The 20,204-nt window shown below is 37.8% G+C and overlaps 2 protein-coding genes across 2 annotated transcripts in view; both read right to left on the bottom strand.

The window, feature by feature from the left end:
- The window catches only part of LOC109087139 (amyloid-beta A4 precursor protein-binding family A member 1-like), a 43,328-nt gene extending 41,717 nt beyond the window's left edge, over window positions 1–1,611 (bottom strand). Inside the window, exon 1 of the mRNA XM_042756700.1 lies at window positions 1,332–1,611. The gene's annotated coding sequence lies outside the window, so the exon portion shown is untranslated. The remainder of the gene's footprint in view (window positions 1–1,331) is intronic.
- A 2,010-nt stretch (window positions 1,612–3,621) lies between these two features.
- On the bottom strand, window positions 3,622–13,660 carry LOC109087136 (protein prenyltransferase alpha subunit repeat-containing protein 1). Its single transcript, XM_019101369.2, has 7 exons — window positions 13,332–13,660; window positions 12,359–12,528; window positions 12,157–12,223; window positions 11,475–11,579; window positions 10,040–10,271; window positions 7,691–7,980; window positions 3,622–5,266 (listed from the first exon to the last, which is right to left on the bottom strand). Exons 1-7 carry the CDS (start codon window positions 13,415–13,417, stop codon window positions 4,924–4,926), a joined length of 1,293 nt encoding a protein of 430 aa, XP_018956914.1. The 5' UTR covers window positions 13,418–13,660; the 3' UTR covers window positions 3,622–4,923.
- Window positions 13,661–20,204: the final 6,544 nt, after the last annotated feature.

The raw sequence follows: 20,204 nt of genomic DNA, 5'->3' as shown, positions 1-20,204 counted from the left end.
CGAATGTATGTAGGCTAAAACATATCTTAAAGACGTTTATCAGATGTTTGTACACAGCAGATGCTTTCCAGATGAAGTGATCTTTAACAGACATCTTGCAGACATACAGTAGCCTATAGGATGAATGGACTGCACTTCTCTCCCTCACTGCCTTGTTTTCATTGCTGTTAAAATTTAAATATGGTGCTTCTGAGCTGAATTAATGTTTTGCCATATTTGTTCCATTATTTTGAAGCATGTGATGCATTCTAGCTATATTGAACAAACATGCACTAAACAAGAGTTGGTTTTGTAAGTTTTAAAAAAACGAATCATCTCTTTTGTGAACTAAACTCAACAAAACATCTTGTTCCTAAAAGAGGTACGGATGGCTGACTGAACCAGAGTTGACATCCCAGCAAACACTCAACAGTCCCCTAATGTTAACATGGTTCTCACTAGGTTATTTTTTGGAACCAAAAATACAAACGTTCTCTGTAGGTTCTTTTACTGTAAACCAAAAACGAACATTCCCAAAGCAAAAGTTCTTAGCTAGAATGTTGTTCATTTTAGTCGTTAATCAGAGTCATTCGTAATAAGCAGAGAAAGGGGTGTCACGAAATCAAACACACAGGATTGTGAGATGTCATAAGCAGGGATGGACACATATGTTGCCTTCAAAAATTAGGAGTGCGCCCCCCAGATTAAGGTATCTAATTAGAAAATTAGATTCGGATGTGCCTTGTCTCCTTCCACCTCCTTATACTGCCTCCAGAGGCAGCAGGTGTTTCGAAACGAATCGACTGAGTGAAGAATTTAGTCATTCACTAATACCACACTCACTTGTTGCCATCTACTGGTGTAACCATAACCATCAATGTTTTTGGAGAAACGGATTCAAGTCACTGCTATTCTAGACATTAGAATTACTCTCAATAATGCACAAGCATAGGCTAGAAACTGAATTAGTTTGTAGACATTTTTCTGTCCTCTAATGAGGATGAGATTGATGCACTGCAAACTGTATGGATTTCCTATTGGATAGTACACTAAACTTAACAGTTTAGGCCCTCACATTTTTGTATTTTATCTGGTAACCGGCAGTAATGCACTGCTTTCCATGCCAACGAAACACCGTCCTTTCTAGTGTAAACAACCCCTGACTGTCATCTGCAGGGAAAGCGACATCACAGCAGTCCCGCACTACGCACCTCATCACTGAGTGAATCTCATTGAATTACAATGATTTCTTCATTACATTGTTCCGTTTTACTGTTTTACAAAACCGCTTCCGCGACAAACGATGCTAACATTACACAGCGCGTAAAATGATCTCTCGTGTCATATCTCACCTGTTCGTTTACTGCAGTTTGCAGCGAGCTAACGGTCCATCCGATATGTGTGTGGATCCACCATCTTCATCGCCTGCCAGCCTGCCCTTCACTCGGTCTGTGGGCAAGCCCGACTCCTCCCATCAGAGACCTGCGAAGCAAACACCACCGAACACTGGCCAATTTCTCAATGAACGAGCTGCAGCTCTCGACAAAACGTCGAGGTATTGTACTACTATACGTAGCCTATACATGTAATGCTGCTTTAAGTTCATAGTAAGAAATAACTTAAAGAACCAAATCGGTATAAAAGCCCTTTCGATGGCATTAAATGAAGTTGGTTACAAAATGACTGTCCAGCCCTCCGACTAAAGAAAGCTATATAAACATATAGACTATAAAGAGGAAGCAAGCAACAAGTCTTATTGCTAATACAGGAATTTTGTTGCTATTATTTTTTTTATTCTACCCTTCAAAAATTTAGGGACAGTAGGCCTTAGGTTTTTTTTTTTTTCTCCACGAAACTAATTCTTCTGTGCAGCAATAATTCATTCATCTAATCAGAAGTAACTGGGAAGACTTTTACATTGGAAACTGCTTCTCTTTTGATCTCTTTTTAATCACCAAAGATTTCTGAGAAAATGTGTCATGCTTTCCACAAAATATTAAGCAGTACAACTGTTAGAATGATTTCTGAAGGATCATGTGAAACTAAAGACTGAAGTAATGATGCTGAAAATTCAGCTTTCCTTTGAACAAACTACATTTTAAAATAAAACAGAGAAGAGTTGTTTCAAATTGTAATAATATTGAACAGATTGCTGTTTTTACTGTATTTTTTTTTAACAAATAAATGCAGCCTTTATGAAACTTCTTTCCAAAACAAAGTACCAACCCTAAATCTAAATAATGTGCTACAGGGTAATGAATAATCGAATAAACACTTGACATGATAAAATAATAATAATAATAATAATAATAATAATAACTTAAAACTGACATGAATGCAAAATAATAGGAAATTAAAATGTGAGATGGACCTTTTCAGAGTAGCTTTATTTAATATGGTAGACAACTGACAAAACAACTACGATCATTACAGTTTTTAATACAAATAAATATAAAAAACACAATGGATGAGATGCTATAAATGTTGGTTATTGTGGCTGTAAAAACCTACAGTACCTTATCAGCTTAACAGGAAAATACAAAATCTTAGGCTACATTTGTTCTTTCTAAAGCTAAATGAACTCTGTCATGCATCTGCATAGATGTACTAGCCATTTCAAATCTGTGTTTATGCTTTACAGTGTAATTGCTGTTAAACACAGCAACTGACATTACAACAATGGAAACTGACACGACACAACTGGAAATACTATGTGCTTCCTCAGTGTAATTCACATTAATGTTCACATCTTTAAAACCTCTAAAGTAATAGGACTATTTATGAAACGGGAAACCCTAAAAAGATAAAGACATAAATATAATTTGTACGTTTTCAACAATATAACTGGCAAGACTGTCCATTAAGAGTTTAAAAGTTAGTAGACAATAGACATTAATACCACTTATAGCTTTTTTTTAATTGTTTAGTTGTTAATAAATCAACACGATGTGTCTCTGTATGTATGGGTCATAAAACCTAAATAATTGTTAATTGTTTAGGGAGCCAAAAATCAACACGATGTGTCTCTGTATGTATGGGTCATAAAACCTAAAAAAAAATATATATATATATTTATATATTTTATAAAAATTATTTTTTTAAATTATAATATATATATATAATTAAAAAGTTATCAGATACAATGACAATGTGACCTTGATCCCAATACAACAGTAGACACAATGTACATGCAAAAAGATAACTATTTAGATCAAAGTGACAAAATATAAAGGCATTTGTTGCAGAAGCATTCCAGTTTTAGACATGGTCCAAGACATGCAGGAACAGAAAAAAACACTCTGACATGGCCCTTTATCAAGTCTGAGAGTCAGTCTAGAGTTTATGTAACTCAACTACTTCCATAAATCTAGTTCTTGTGCAATTATGCAAAAAAGAAACAAAAGAACAGTAATAGACTTTTATGATGTGAAACTTAAGATCGAACTCTGCAAGTCTTACAGATATGCTGAAAGACATGGATTCATATAAGCGTTGCTAGAATGTTAAAATGATTTCACCTAACAAGAATAGTTTTGCATATGTCCTAATTTAAAGAGTGAGATATAATAATAATATCTAATCAGATTTTCACAACCTACTCTAAGTAAGCTGTGAAAGAATTAAGTTGTCAATGCAATATTGAGCCTGTGAAACTTCAAAGTTTATTACAAGTTTAATAATTACGGAGTAACAGTGAGTCAACCATAACCATCTAATAGCTTATTAGCTTTAATAAATCATCACATAATTGAAGCTAACAACATTTCACTTTTCATATTTGCATAAATATATTAAGTTCAAAATAGTGTTAAACAAAAAGCAGCATTTGTAAACCCAGGCCCCTCAGGGGTCCACACTCCCCCAAGTGCAGAGAATAAGCACCATTCTGCACGAGATGGGCTTGAATGTGGCAGCATGTTATTTCTGCAGCCACATTTGGGCCAAGCTGAGAAAAGCCTATTCCTACTTCTGCTATTCCCTTTCATCATGAAAACCCATGAATCTGTGAGACCACCTGGATGAACTAGAACCCAAAACTTGTGCTTAAATGTTGAGGCTAATCCATGTTACAACGTGGCCTTTGTTATTCGAATGAGTGATGATGTGCTTCAGGAATATTTATTCTCAAACGCCCAAGGATCATCTGCATGAACTGAAGAAATGCTGACCCTGCAACAGACATGTCATATATAATACAAATACTCACCTGAATGAGGACAGCGCCTAGAAATTCTGTCAGCTTCGAGTGCATTACTCTGTTTTATTGATTTAAGATTATTAAAACTCATGAAAATGTCTGTCTTTAGCCCTAATATTTTATATCAAATGGCTCCAGGAATCTTTAAATTCAATGATTGTGCTCACATTACTGATTGTATCAAAACGTCCAGGTAATCGTTGAAAAAATATTCATGCTTCAGTATAAAAGTTCAAAGAGGAGCAGTAGACAGGATTCAAGAGCCAGTCTGCCCTCAATTAAACAGAAGAGGGAAACTGGGTCAGAATCACTTTGGGCTCCCTTCAAGTGTGCACCATAATGTGCATTTAAGATTCCCGGCAGGAATAGTAAAACTGCAGACAACATGATGAGAGCATACTGTAACTGATTTATGGTGGAAGACTTTAAACAACATAAAAAAAAAACAACAAAACTATACGAAAAAAAAAAAAAAAATTCTTATGTTTTGAAAAGAGGAAAAGAGAAAAGAGGATTGCACACCGAAAACAGACCTGAGATATCCAGTACCTGAACTAAAGCAGCTGAAACAGACCAGGCTTAGACTGCCGAGACAGGACATGGGTTTTCATCATGAGGAGGAATTTGCTCTGGCAAACTGGCCAACGAGTCCAGCTGTTTTCAGAGAACCGAGTGTGGAGCCAGAAATACTGTAAGTTGACCTATCACAGTTCTCCCACATCATGGTGGGCGGAGCATTTCTCACACTAGTGACCTATAACTGAGTCCAGCCACTTCCTGTAGGCAATGGCAAAGCGGTTTTGCTCGGTGCTCCGGCAGCCCGTGAGGATTCTAGAGACAAACGTGTGCTCGGAGGGAAGTGCAGGGTGGGGAAGCAGTGGTCCCCGCTTTAGTCGCTTGGTGTCCTGCGTGTAGCTTCCGTGTTTGCTCCCGTCCAGAACACAGTCAACGTCCATGGCCTGGGAGGCGCTGCTGTCACAGGGCTCCTTGCTGAGGAGGACATCGGTGTGGGTGAGAGGTGGAGATTGTGACCCTGCCCCCTGCAGGTGCTCCCTCCGCCACTGTTGCCACAGGTAGAAGACATGTCGCCTGTTGGAGAAGCCTGGATTTGAGTTTGTTCAAAAACCACATACCTGATGTACTAAAATGCAGTTGACTATATACAAAAAAAGCACTTTACATTATTATTTAGGTGTGATATGACAGTTGCAGAGAAAATACAATGCAATGTTAGAATAACTAAATGAATAGGCTTACCAACTTTTAAAAGACATGCCCTCATCTTCAAAAACCACAAGCAACACTATCCAAAGTAAAAAAAAAAAAAAAAAAAAATCCACCCCAAACTAGATTACATACAGTTTTACTTTCAACAGATAAAAATTGTGGAAAACAATATCTCATTGAAATTTTCATGCACTTGGCTGTCACATAGATTCTGTCATTATTTACTCACCCTCATGTATTTCCAAAACTTTATGACTTTCTTTCATGGAACAGAACATGACAGGAGAAATCATAATAATTACAATGATTGCTTTCAAGCTTTAAAAAGCTTTCAAATGCACCATAAATGTATCATAAATGTAATTTGTATGTTAACATTTTGTGCTATTCTTCTAGACATCATCACACCAGAGAATTGTAGTAGAACAACTTCATCTGAAAACTTATTTTATAATATTATAAAAAAAAAATAATAAAAAACGAATTTCTAAAAACAATGAATAAAAAAAATAAATCCAAACTAAAAGATATAAAACATGCCATAGAAAATAAATAGTTAAAATGTCACATGCTATCCAAATGAATAGGGATGTAACGATTCACTCAACTCACGGTTCGATTCACAATTTTGATTTCACTGGTCAATTCAATTCACGTTTTTTTTTTTTTTTTTTTTTTACAAAACGAGATTTAAGACAAATTATAAATTAAATGTGTCCTTTTATTATTGCTTGGACAAAATACTGCAAGTTTCTTTGTGAAATTGAAATATAGCTATAATAATATACTAATATAGCACTTGCATATTATTGCTCTTTTGTTGCTTCAATTTTCCTGATTTTTTTTCTTTGGATAAAAGCGTCTGCTAAATAACAAAACTAAACTGAAATTTTAAAACAAGTCCCAAATCAAACAAATAAGTAACACAAATACAATAAATATTTTCATATAAACAAACCAAGGCTTTGTCTGTGCTCTTTCCATTTAAAATTAGAGGCAACTGTTATATTTGAAATCATGATCCAAACAAAGATGCTTCATACATGCAACATGAGGAGTTTTTAATCTAAATTAGATTGTATAATTTCGAAATTTGAAGCAAAGACAGAATGGTTTGACTTCAGTTTTGTGAAACTATACATAAAAAATATCTGCATGAAACAGAAACGGCAGACGAGCTGAATGAGACGCAGATTCACTCTCTGCCAGCAGGTGGCACTTAAAGTGTTTCCTTGGTTTCCGCTGTAAACAAAGGCTGCACTTATGAACTTCAATATGCATTATACAGAGGTAAGATGAAGAAAAAAAAAATACCATCTAAACTTTTCTAAAGACCGTAAGTTCCCCTCAGACATACAGGTACATTCATATAAACTCCTACCCCTAATTGAATCGCGATTTGTTTAGCATCTTAACCGATTTGAACCGTCACATATTTGAATCAATTTTCAACCAGCTCACGGTTAATCGTTACATTCCTACAAATGAAGGGATTATTTGTACTATTTGCTTTTTGCATCCTTTTGAAACTTTAAAGCTCCATTATTCATTGCATGGGGAAAAAATGTTAAAAAAAAAAAAAATCTGTTGTGTTACACAAAATTCAGTCATATTTTATATGGGTCATATGGGTTGAGTAAATGGTGACACAATTTCATTTTGGTGTTACTTTTTGTTCCTTTTATATGATAAACAGTTTTGGTTCCATGTTGGGTCATCACATCCACTTGCTAAACCTGGTGCAAAACCAGTAAAAAAAAAAAAAAAACATTCAGGATATAGAAAAAGGCTTAAGTATGAAACATTCAAACTAAAGCAAGCTAGACCTTATTAATGCATCATGTTTCATAATATTTGTCATTAAGAGCCATGAAATGTTGCACAAACAATCTCTCATATCGCACTTTAGGGAGGAAACCACAAGCTTAAGATATATAAACACCATTCACTGAGCAGCTGCTCCTTGTCTCATCCACAAGGGATGAGGCTGGGAAGGGGGAAAACTGAAAGAGCTTGAAAAAGAGATCCAGAAAACTGCTTGCCTCTCCCTCATTGAGGTACAACCCTGCAGCATAAGACTATCCATCATTTTATAACACTAAGCCTGAAACACATGACCACAGACCAGCTGAGAGCCAAGGACAGACTTCTGGCAAACAAAGTCACTGTATTCACACTGAGACTTGTGGAAGCAGTCTGATGTTAACTGATTTCACGACTACCATCAGCACAGCAACACCTGCAGATCTGTTACTGACTTCAAACACTCTGCCTGATCACTCTCACCTGTGGCACCACAGCGTCTCGTGGCCCGGATATGACTCGATGAGATCAGTGCAGAGCTCCATCTCCTCGTGGAAGAGCTGAGGGATGACGTCATTATGGCGATTGTCATCAGACACACCCGCAGTGCTCTCTCCGTTAGGCTGCTGGCAGGGGTGGAGCTCCGTCTCTACGACCTGGCTCAGCTCTTTGGCCAGGGCCTTGAGCAGGTGTTGACGGTAGTGGAAGCCGCTGTGATCAGACACGTGCATGGACACCCACAGTCGGGTAGAGGACAGCTCATCATGCAGAACCTGGAGTAGAAAGTCAGAGTATTATTTTAATTTAACAACATTATGCTTCAGGTTGTTGCAAATGAATTTCAGTTCAGATGCCAAGCTGTAAGTTAAATTATGAACATGGAATATAATGCATGAATTTAGCAAAATGCTCCTCTTTATAGCCATTTTCTCCTAGCTGACTGATAAGCTTATGGACGCCGGATGGCATTGTTTACAAGCTTTACATGTTTTCCGCAGTTTGAAACACTGAATGAGCGATTACATGAGACATTTCAGTAATGATGTCCTTTCATGTTTATTTCATATTGTAAATAGAAAGATATGATATGCCGCTTGAACTGAGGCGCTAAAGCGATCGCTCATGCCGCATTAAATAGAGCCAAAATGTCATTTGTTTTTAAATTTCATTATGAATTTGGCAGAATTTTAAAGCTGATACTATGTTTATTAAAATGTAACAAAGCACAAACCTTATTGCGATTAATGGACTAATCTTGATAAAAAGAAGTATCGATTTTAAACGAATTGTTAACGATATATTGTTAATGTCCACACAGCTAACAGCTTTACCTGTTGTAGTTTGTTCAAGTTGCGCATGAATTAGACACTGCTTTTCTGAACTTTTACTTTGCATGTCTCCGCTCTCTCATGCCACCAGAACTGGAGCTGCTTTCAGCAAGTGTGCTGTCAACGCTGCTGTTCAGCAGAGATGAGGACTGTTGGAAAGTCTTTTTTCCACTAAAACTTTAATGCGCATCATCTCAGTTTATTACGTCAACGTGATCGTAAAGCAATCAGAAAATTACATGCAATTTTTTAAATCATAACATGTCAATACCTATAATCGCCAGTGGCGACCTCAGCAAAAACTTCACTCGCAAATTCGTATTTTTGGTTGCAAATGCGACCGTTTTAGTCGCAGTCTGGTGACCACACAGAAGTCTCTGAAGCATGTGAGTAACGAATAATTTAAAAAGACTTTTACAATAAATTTTTGTGACGATGCAACACTGGCCAGATTAGGCAAGTGACAAGTCTGTCAGCTGTCCCAAAACGTGAGCCAAAGTCATTTGTAGTGCAGACGAGATGTGCTGATGTGACGTCATTTTGAGAGAGAGAGAGAGAGAGAGAGAGAGAGACAGAGAGAGAGAGCGAGAGAGAGAGAGTCAGAGAGAGAGAGCGAGAGAAAGAGAGAGAGAGAGAGAGAGAGAGAGAGAGAGAGAGAGAGAGAGAGAGAGAGAGAGAGAGAGAGAGAGAGAGAGAGAGAGAGAGAGAGAGAGAGAGAGAAACAGACTACAGCTGAAACACAATGTTTTCAAATGACTGATTTGATCTGATATTCTATCTGGATTTATTTACATCTAACCCACATGCTATATTAAATGTACATAATAAAATGTTTGTTGGAATTTCCCACATTACAAACCCGAAACCCAAATACAGACCAAGGAAAACAGTATCAAACAAGACATGCAGAGATGTAAGATGACAGCCGCATAACCCAATTACTCCTGAAATAGCCTATGAATAGCTCAGACTGGTTCAAGTCTGTTTAGTCCTGGATCATTAAATCTACAGGCTCATCCTTTTTATATGAGGGCCTGTAGCTGGGATTGAGCCCTATAACATTTGCCTAATTTCGCATCCAATTAAGAAAGGATAAGCACATCAAAGATCTGGCACTCAGTGACCCCCTAAGAGCCAATAAGCTCTCCTGACTAACAGCACTCAGCTCTCTCTCTAAATAAATAAATAAAAGCTAAAAAGACAGAAAACTGTGGCATCTGTAATCAGGTCTCTTCCTAAGGTAATTCAAGTAGAGAAGAAATGTATTAAGATCATCATAGGCTCAGGTAGATTTATCAACCTCATAAATAACCATCTCATGTTGCTTTCCTTGTAATAGTACTGATGATATGCCAGTGTGATCCATCATTCCTTAAAGTAATCTAAGACAAATCTAATCTTTGAGATGTACGCAAACAAAGCAACATCTAACAGACACCCGTTTTCAGTCATTATGATAAATCACACAGACATAGTGCAGAAAGCTGCAGAGGACTCAGCCTACCTTCAGATTGCCTTTAGCCATGTTTTGCAATACCCAGATGCGATGGGACCAGGCATTATAGTTGCTGGGGTAACGGCCGGCTGCTTCTGCACAGACCCTCATTTCCTCCTGCAAGGCTCTCTGCAGCCCATCGCACGGTCTCCTCGCAGCGTCTTCTCTGGGTTCAGCATGATCCTTCAGTTCTTGTTCAGAGGGAGAGCCCTCCTTCTGCAGCCACTGCAACACCCAGCGTCTGTGTTCACAACAAACCAATTAAGCAGACTGATCATACACACGTCTGGATGCACAAGGTATTTAAAATGCTTATGGCTTTATTTATGAGAACGCAAAATCTAAACCAATGAACATAAATAATACAATGAATTCTCTTTCATAACAGCTCTGAATCACCCCTGATGATTTCAGCACCCTGTGGCTTCTAAGTATCCTGGGAGATCTAATGGCTCAGTATTATTATCTGCAGACAATAACATCATCCAAACTGACATAGTGAATAGTAAAATTATTTTCAAAATAGCTGACAGCTGCAATGTGTCCTGCACACTCCCTGCAGGTACATATAAGCTCTTGGTCTTGTCAGTTGCACAAGCTTTGGATATTTATTAGTGTTCCAGGGATCCGTGTAAAGTGGTTTGCCCTTGTCCTTGCAGTAGTGACGAAATTCTACTTCAGTATGTGCCACTGTTGACATGTTGCAAGAGGTCTGCAATTGCAGACAATTTCATTTCATGGTCTCCTGGCCACTGCTTTCACTGTTTCAGCCGGTTTGAGAGCAAGGTTTCTTCCATACTAATTCAGCTACAAGAAAGCAGAGCACATACATTTTCCAGTACAGTGCATCCAACTATTCCATTATTAATTTCTTAATGCCTAATGTATTATTCATTTTTTATGTCACTATTTGAAAATTCAGATTCATCTAATGGTAAACTAAATGTAATATGAAAAACAGGACACATAAAGGGCGCGGAACACCGCACTTCTAAAATATGTAATCTTTAATGTTTTTAAAAAACCTTATTTAACTGTATACATTAAGAGCAGAATATCTTTCAGAGTTTCACAATGAACATTTATCGCACTAAAGCAGATGCCTTCACTGGTGTTTACATTTATGCTCTAAAATCATAGTTACCCAACAACAACAACAAATCACCTTGCTTCATTTATTTAAGTGAGAGGTCCACAAACAATTCAATACACAGGGCCAAACACTTGATTGAAAGTAAATAAATGTTTTTTTTAAATCAAAATCTATTATATTCTCTAAATTTGAATATATATATAAAAAAAGAGATGTTATATATAATAACTTCATAATAATAAGACACCCCCCCACCCCCCCACCACTCTTCTAATATGAGTTTGCAGGCCAAATCAAAGATTTGCAAACCTACAATTTAAAATGTCAAAAAAAAAAAATTAATCCTCTTACCTGTGTATCCATGTCTCTGGGCTTTTAGGATGCTTAGACAGTGCTAGTTTAACCAGGTAAAGGTCTTTCTCTGGTTTTAACACACCACACTGCAGGAGCTCTTTCCTATAAAACAATCAATACCCCAATGAATTCACAAGGATACAACCATTAAAAAAAAAAAAAAAAAAAATTACAGCACCGCCTCCTGGACAATGTTTCTTCTATGCAACATTATCATGAAGACATTCAGCCAAGATTTCTGTGCAAAAAATCCTAGTAAAAACCTAGTTAAAATAAATAAATATGTAAATTAAAAGTAAGTAAAAAATGTTAAGGCTGGTTTCTTTAACCAGGCATGGATTAAATATACATAGTGTTTCCTGTATGAAACTAAATGTTAGAAAAATCAGTCAATTCTTTGCTCCCTATGTGATATTGTGCAAATAGACAAATTTAGAGTTAAATGTAGCAGCAGTTTTTGATGCCTTCTTTCCCAAATTAGACAACTTTTTAAAAATAGCAGCAGCACATTCCAAACAATAAAATAGCTGACATCTAGACAGACATCAAAGAGAAGAAATAGAGAATTTCTAAAAATACCATAAATGTGCATATAATCATTCAGAAAGTGTGTGAAGGGTTAGTTTGGCAGAATGTTTTTTTTCTTTTTTCAGGTAATACAAACATGATGAAAATGTACCTGACATTCCACGCAGTTGTAAAATCTGGGTTTAAGAGAAGCAATGTGCAGGTTATATCTACCAGTGCTGAAGACAAGAAGAGAGAGAAGTCACTTTTTCTGCCACGCTGGTCTGTTGTATGAACAGCCATCTTTTAATAAAGACTAAGGTCACAGCAAAGTGAGCGGCCGAACAAGCTAACCCAATAAACCTTCGTCCTACCTTCCCGATCGAGCCACTGCTTTCTCTGCCTGTACAGCAGAAGTTTATTATGCACATAGGGCAACAGAAACTTGACACACCAGCTCTCCACTCCCAGCTTATTCTCCACCAGGACGATGGGGCTTCTGTTGTATCGGGCTTCAGGGCACGGAATGAGGCCGATTTCATCACTGTGAACACAATGTAAAAGATAAAAGAAAAAAAAAGTAGTAATGATGTTTTTTTAAGATATTCTGATGAGGTGATGGAGGAAGGCAGAGAATAATGAAGCACCAAACATCTCAGCTGACACGGACTCATTACAGATGTGCCTCTTTGGCATAGATACAAAAGATAGGAGAAGAGCAAGGTCAAACCACTGGGATAAAAAGACCTTACATAAAGAAAAACAATATTTGCGTTGAAGGTTGCTTTAAAAAAACTGACGAGATGCTTCATATGTGGACTGAAGTGATGTTTTTGGACACACAAGAGCAGCAATGTTGCAACCACTGAATGTCTGAATCCGAACACCAGTAGAAACAAACGCTCATGGCAAATTACTGAGAATTATAGCTTCAAATATAATGCATTAAAGCTCGCTACGCTCTCCAGCAACTGACCATCGAGTAAAAAAACCCAAACATTAACAGTGACGTTACTAGCTACAACATGACAAGCACGCGCTCTTCGCGTTTCACTTAGAGAAACTTTCGGCGTTCCCACGGTACTTGTTAAACAGGCGCCCCAGACATATTTTCACAAGACCTGGTCTAAAACCGAGGCTTGCTGAGCTATACTTGCTGCTGGCCGCACCAGGCGCCAGCGGGTTAGTGCTGGTTAGTATCCAGTTAGCCAGAGACTGTCTGTCTGCGCAAGTTACACAGGCTGCTGCACTATGTCCTCGCTGCGGCTGAGCGCGAGCCTCTAAGCCGCTGTAAGCCATAAACTGGACGAGCGTGAGGTAAGCAAGGATGCGAGTTCACATACGTACATGTTCGGGTTTCTTTTAAAGGCGTTATTGATATCTTTCACAACTCTCTGGACCAAGACATCCACCTCTTCTTCCAACTCAGCCATTTTCAGAGCTCGAGTGACGTCAACAACGCCGGTGACTCAACCTCATCCGGGACATTTCACAGTCACACAGGCTTCTGTGAGAAGTTGTCTTAGTAACCATAAAGCGTACGTTGTTGCTATGTAAAATTAGGAGATGGTCTTGCTTAAAAAAATAATTAAATCCACACGTCGCTGTGGTCTCTTTTACTCGCCATTTTACCGTAAATCTTGTTAAATCATCGAAGCCACAGACAATTTAAAAAAAAAGCAATGAGAAGACAGGTCTGTGACCATACACAATTGGAACCTCCATTCAAATTGGGGGCGGGATATTTAATTTTCCATCCAATCATATTTACAATTTCATTTTAGGGGCGGGGCATGTCCCAAATAGTGAAATCAGCTTGCCTTAGCTCTTTTGGGTTTGCCCATAGACTGTATAAAAACATGGATGTAGTGTCCGTGATGTCACCCGTAGGTTTCCAAAGAGCGTTTTTTGAAGCTCAAAGTGGGCGTAGCCGGCCGTCGCCATCGTGGCAGCGCGTCACCGCGCGTCACTCCCGGATAATCTAAAATAGCCAAAGAGGCGGGAGCTGGTTGCTGAAGCCACACCCACCTAGCTAGACGGTGGTGAAAGCAGTGGCAATCCACCTGTCACTCAAGTGGCCACGTCCTTAATTATGCAGCACTTTAAGGCTTAATATTATTTGAACGGATGAGTTATAAAAAAAATTCACCCACCTCACAGTTGTCATGAAGGTACGGAAGAGGATTAGGGCCAAGCAATAATAAAAAAATAAAACCATCTCGAGATTAAAGTCATTATATTGCGAGATTAAACTCGTTAGATTTCGAGAAAAAAAAGTCGAAATACAATCTTGAGAATAAACTCATGAAATATCGAGAATAAAGTCGTTGTGTTTCGAGATTAAACTCGTTAAATTTCGAGAAAAAAAAGTCGAAATACAATCTTGAGAATAAACTCATGAAATATCGAGAATAAAGTCGTTGTGTTTCGAGATTAAAAACTCGTTAAATTCGAGAAAAAAAAGTCGTTGAGAATAAACTTTCGAGAATAAAGTCGTTGTGTTTCGAGATAAAACTTGTTAAATTTCGAGAAAAAAAAAAAGTCGAAATACAATCTTGAGAATAAACTCATGAAATATCGAGAATAAGTCGTTGTGTTTTCGAGATTAAACTCGTTAAATTTCGAGAAAAAAAAGTCGAAATACAATCTTGAGAATAAACTCATGAAATATCGAGAATAAAGTCATTGTGTTTCGAGAAAAAAAACTCGTTAAATTTCGAGAAAAAAAGTCGAAATACAAACTTGAGAATAAACGCATTACATTACACACCATTAATGGCAATGCCGTACGGTTTTAATTTATCATAGCTGTGCCAGAGTGCATTTGGGTGAAGCCAGCGATAACCTTGCATTTGTCCTCTGGTTGTCATTTCATGTTGGACAAAAGCGAGTAGCCTACATCGAGCAAATTGGACTGATTTTTTTTCTTCTAAAAAGACCTAGCCGCTTGCAAATTCAATTTAAAGTTCGTGTGCTAATTATTATTGTGTCATAATTAGCTAAAGTTGATAGTATTTCTTTGTTATTGAAAGATATAGGCTATGCAATGAACACTGATCGAATGCGTTATTCTCTACATTTCATTTCGACTTTTTTTTCTCGAAACACAATGACTTTATTCTCAAAATTAAATTAGTTTATTCTCACAATTATTTCGACTTTTTTTCTCGAAACACAACGACTTTATTCTCGAAATTTAATGAGTTTATTCTCAAGATTGTATTTCGACTTTTTTTTCTCAAAATTTAACGAGTTTAATCTCGCAATATAATGACTTTAATCTCGAGATGGTTTTATTTTTTTTATTATTGCTTGGCCCTAATCCTCTTCCGTATGAAGGCAGCAGCACATTCCAAAAAATAAAATGGCTGACACCTAGACAGACATCAAAGAGAGGAAATGTGAAGTGTCAAGTGTGTGAAGGGTTAGTTTGGCAGAATGTTTTTTTTCTTTTTTTTTTTTTCAGGTAATACAAACATGATGAAAATGTACCTGACATTCCACGCAATAAAATTTGGGTTTAAGAGAAGCAATGTGCAGGTTATATCTACCAGTGCTTGAAGACAAGAAGAGAGAGAAGTCACTTTTTCTGCCACGCTGGTCTGTTGTATGAACAGCCATCTTTTAATAAAGACTAAGGTCACAGCAAAGTGAGCGGCCGAACAAGCTAACCCAATAAACCTTCGTCCTTTGGGAGTTATAAAAAAATCCACCCCCCTCACAGTTGTCATGAAGGGCATAATTAGCTATATAGACCAAAACCACTTTTTGTACCATGCTGTAAACATTTTTTTTCTGCTGTAAAGTTGGGCATTTTAACATGGGGAGTCTATGGAACTGACTCCCTTTTGAAGCATTTGCAGTTGCAGTTTTAGTCTAGCCTGGGTGCCAGCCCGAACCCCGCCCACATGAGTATGACGAAGTCAGGCTAGTTTTAGTCACTTCCGTGTTGGTTTCATGAGAGAGACCGGAAGGAATATATATATAAAACTGCAGTGCTGCAGGAAAGTGGAGTAGATTGTATGTTTTTACATTTTAGGTGTATTATTATTGTTTATGTGTTACGTGAATTTAAGTTTCTAAAAGACGCTGCAGAGCATGACATCATATCACGATCGTTGCAGCGTCCAAACGAATTTTGCGTGCTCAAAGTGTAGTGTGACCATGGCTTTTCATTCCATTGTCTTCCATTCATATGCATGCAAATGTGTCAGACCGGAAATGCAAGCCTGTGCGGAGATATTATGCTGTGTAGCAAAGTTCAAGTTTGGTGAACTCTGACCTGCAAATTCGCGTCATGTGAATGCGTGAGACCAATAGAAGATCAAATGTTACTGTAACAAAGTTCGTAGGTCGGTAAGAAGGAGGCGGAAAACGGCAAACATTTAAACAAAAACTTTAATAAAATAAACAAAATCCCTCGTGGACGACTGTCGTGCACAAACAGAAACAAAACACAAAATAAAGTCCAGGCCTGGTCCTCTCTCGTCTTACACATTTGTCACTCCTCCTTTTATCCTTCCGGAGTTACTCCGTGGGACTCGAGACCGGTGAGTAGTGCAGGTGTCACGCATTCTCATTAACTCCACCAGCCTCGCCCCATTCCCACAGCTCACAGCTCCAGCGTCACTGGAAAGTCCTCGGTGGACGGCCTGACACTCCTCTGCTTCCTGGTGGACAGCGACGGCTCCTCCGGGTTCGGGCAGCCGGCAGGAGTCCCCTGTTCCCTGCTCCTACCCATTATGGCAGATGGCAGCAGGCTCCGGCCTCAGGCAAACGGCGGTGACTCCTCCTCTTCCTCACGGATGGCAGCTGTCCCTCCACATCCCAGGCAGCCGGCAGCAAGTTTGTCCCTGCCCCTGGCAACTAACTCCAGCCCACCTCCTCGAGCGTCCATGGTGGCAGACTGCTCCGGCATGCTCGATGGCACCGTGGATTCACCACAGCAGCAAGGGATCTTCGGCAGTGTGTCCCTCCTTCCTCCTGGGTTTCGGCACCAATGTAACAAAGTTCGTAGGTCGGGAAGAAGGAGGCGGGAACCAGTGAACATTTAAACAAAAACTTTAATAATAAAATAAACACAAACAGAAACAAACAAACAAACAAAAAAAAGTCCAGGCCTGGTCCTTTCTCGTCTTACACATTTGTCACTCCTCCCTTTATCCTTCCAGAGCTCCTCCGTGGAACTCGAGGCTGGTGAGTGGCGCAGGTGTCGCGCATTCCTTTCATTAAGGGGTGCCCATGCTTGTTGTTATTGTTGGGACCAGGTTGATGTTACAGTGTCTACCAGTAGAGGGAGGCATGAGGTTTGTGGTCTGGGTCTGGTGTGTTGAAATGGTAATCTGGAACAGATTTGAATTACTCTCTTACTGAATATTTAAGCATGTCACTTTATGTTCAGCAGATGGGTACATACCCATACTTGATATGACATGATAAAAAGACTCTACAAAAAGTTAAAGTTACTTTTGTTACCCCAACAATACGCATTTTCTAAACAGAAAATCACCTTTTATGCTAAGCTAATTAGTTTATTTTAGTTTTATATTTTGTGTTGGCATATCATTCTCACTAAACCAAATTGTGGAAAAGTGAAGTTTTCTTGATGTTGGAGAAACAGGATGAAGTGTTTATCATTATTGAAGTCACAACTCTTTTAATACTCACAGAAGGTTTTTTATAAACATGTTCCAGTCATTACACAATAGGCAACAAGAGTTCACTGCAGTCCAGAAGATGCAGCTTGCCTGACACGATTCCTTTGGCCTTGCTTTTGGGTCAATAGTATTTGCAGGAATTGTTGCATGATAAATTATGAGATTTAATCTAACACTTTAAGGCCTCAGTATGATAAATAGTATTAATTAAGACTTATACTTCATTCAGGATTTTGAAAGATCTAGCATCTCAACATCACATTATTGAATCACAATAGCATGACAAATTCATCTTGAAAGATCTGCTTTTAATCTTAACCTTAATAGATTGTACTGATTTGGATCATCTCTTTTGGAACTGTGTTGGATTATTTTCCCCATTTGTACCAATAGTAGTAAGTGCATTGTTTCTCTTGCATCATTGCATGAGTTGGTACAAAGTGGAAGAATATAAATAAGAAAATAAATTAATTTCACAGGTCATGCATAAAGGTCACCAATCTTTTTTTTTTTTCACTCTTTGACCAGATCTTTCCCTGGTTTGTTGTCTTCACAGACGATGCAACTGAGGGTCACTGATTACAGGAGTGTTAATGTTATATTTTTATCTCAAGGCTGTGTTTCCTCACAACTACTACCTGATGTGTAACTTGCTATTTCATTCCCTATTTCATAGGACAGTGCCCTTAATGTGGAGCTTACCTTTGAGTCCCATGGGAGAGTATACACTCCAAAACAGTTTCTCCTAAAGCTTCTTCTCATTTTTAACCAGAAATAGAGATATGGAGAACTGGAGAGAGAATTTCCTATGTTCATTTGTAGGCTATTCACAGAAAAACAAGTAACCTTGTTTTTGCAGAGCTGTTCGCATAATGTGTTTAACTAAATGCAAATGTTGCTGGTCATATACTGACTGGTCATATTGTGTCCTGTCTTGTGATATAAATAGATGCCAATCAAGCCCACAATTGACAGGAAGCCTGATTTCATAAGGCTTGACTAACCTGACAAAAAACTTGATGAAATTTAGGGGGATTGCTGTTCACTTGTGACCTAAAAACCTCTTTTGCACATGACATGCAGTTTCCCCTTTTAGAGTTTTTACTATGTTTTTCTTTATGATGTTTAATTAAACACCTAAATTAATGTCAAAAAACAACCCTGCCTCATGCTGCTAGTCATGGTCTTTGCATTATCTTTACATGATTTTCATTCGAGATGGATCTTGTTCTCAGACATATGCAAGGTTTTTACTGCACAATTCCTATGGTTCTATAACAAAAAATGGTGCAGACCTTTGTTGCTATGGCTGATTTGTTGTGATACAACTCACAGAGAAGCATGACATCATTTTCCACTACTGAAAGACACAATATTACGGTGAAGACAACCACAGTATCCTGAGTAACCCACATGATGTAAGCATGTCTGCCTTTTGGAGGCATGCTGTAACCGTTAGAGGTGCACAACTTTACATATTTACCTGTATAATATCTCCATTTAAAAGTTATTTCACCTTTTTTAATTACTGAAGGATTTTGTTTCACTGTTCTAATATACACTTAAATTATTAAGTTATGGTAAATTACAATTATATTTTACAAAGACACATTGTATTGTCACTATACACTTTAAGACTGATGATGTTTTGCAGTCATTTCAATAGCAATTGCTTGGTTTGTGTGAGCTGTGGCTCATACATCACTAGACTAATGACAATAGACAATTAACATTTTTTCGTCTGCTAAATGCAATATCATTTGAATTACATAATTAGATTGACTGCATAAGGTCAGTGATAACATGGTGTTTGGTGAAATAGTTTGTTAATTTACTACATTTCAGACAGTCTTTAGCTCAGTTTTGTTTAAAGGTGAGATGATGTAAGCACAGAAACTGAGGAAAAACTGTATTCATTTTCAATGCTGCTCACTGTCTCCAACTCCCAATGATATGCCATTTTACCCTTGAATTTGTTGAAGCAAAAAAAAAAAAATTAATAGAGGCCAGTGTTCCAAGTGATGATCTAAGTGTTTGGAAGCACCCCAGGTGTTATCAGAACAATATGAAATAGTAAAGTTTAATAAGGAAGACCTAAAACTGAAGAATAAATAACAAAGGAATGGTGAATTTGCCAGTGAAAGCTACCAGAAACTGCTCAGTATGCTACATCTTCTGTGCAGATCTTCTAATTTTCTTGATAAACAAAGATTCCAAGGCACTGCTCCTATACCCTTTGTGGTTTACTCAAATGAAAGACACACAGGCATGTACTGTAATTAGAGCATCTGTCAGTATGATTTACAGTCTACACTGTCACCCGTAAACTGCAATGAGAAATGAGAAAATGCCAAGAGACAATTTCTGAAACTGAGTTCTGAAATTGATCATGGAACACAGGGTTTGAAAGATTGTCTTACCTTCAATTCACTTCAATTCAATTCAAGTTTATTTGTATAGTGCTTTTTACGATACAAATTGTTGCAAAGCAACTTAACAGAAAATTAAGTTTCTACAATATTTAGTAGTAGCTTATCAGTTTTGACAGTCAGTTTATGTATAT

The sequence above is a fragment of the Cyprinus carpio genome, chromosome A5 (assembly GCF_018340385.1).
Source record: "Cyprinus carpio isolate SPL01 chromosome A5, ASM1834038v1, whole genome shotgun sequence".
Classification (NCBI taxonomy): Eukaryota; Metazoa; Chordata; class Actinopteri; order Cypriniformes; family Cyprinidae; genus Cyprinus; species Cyprinus carpio.
This window is presented reverse-complemented; position numbering and strand designations above follow the sequence as displayed.

Excerpts from the sequence above, each read along its gene's own strand:
- LOC109087136 (XM_019101369.2), bottom strand. The coding sequence starts at position 13,417 with ATGGCTGAGTTGGAAGAAGAGGTGGATGTCTTGGTCCAGAGAGTTGTG. Across the intron at positions 12,529-13,331 it reads TTTAAAAGAAACCCGAACAT|TGATGAAATCGGCCTCATTC; the intron begins GTACGTATGTGA and ends TTGTGTTCACAG. Across the intron at positions 10,272-11,474 it reads CCAGAGACATGGATACACAG|ACGCTGGGTGTTGCAGTGGC; the intron begins GTAAGAGGATTA and ends TTGTGAACACAG.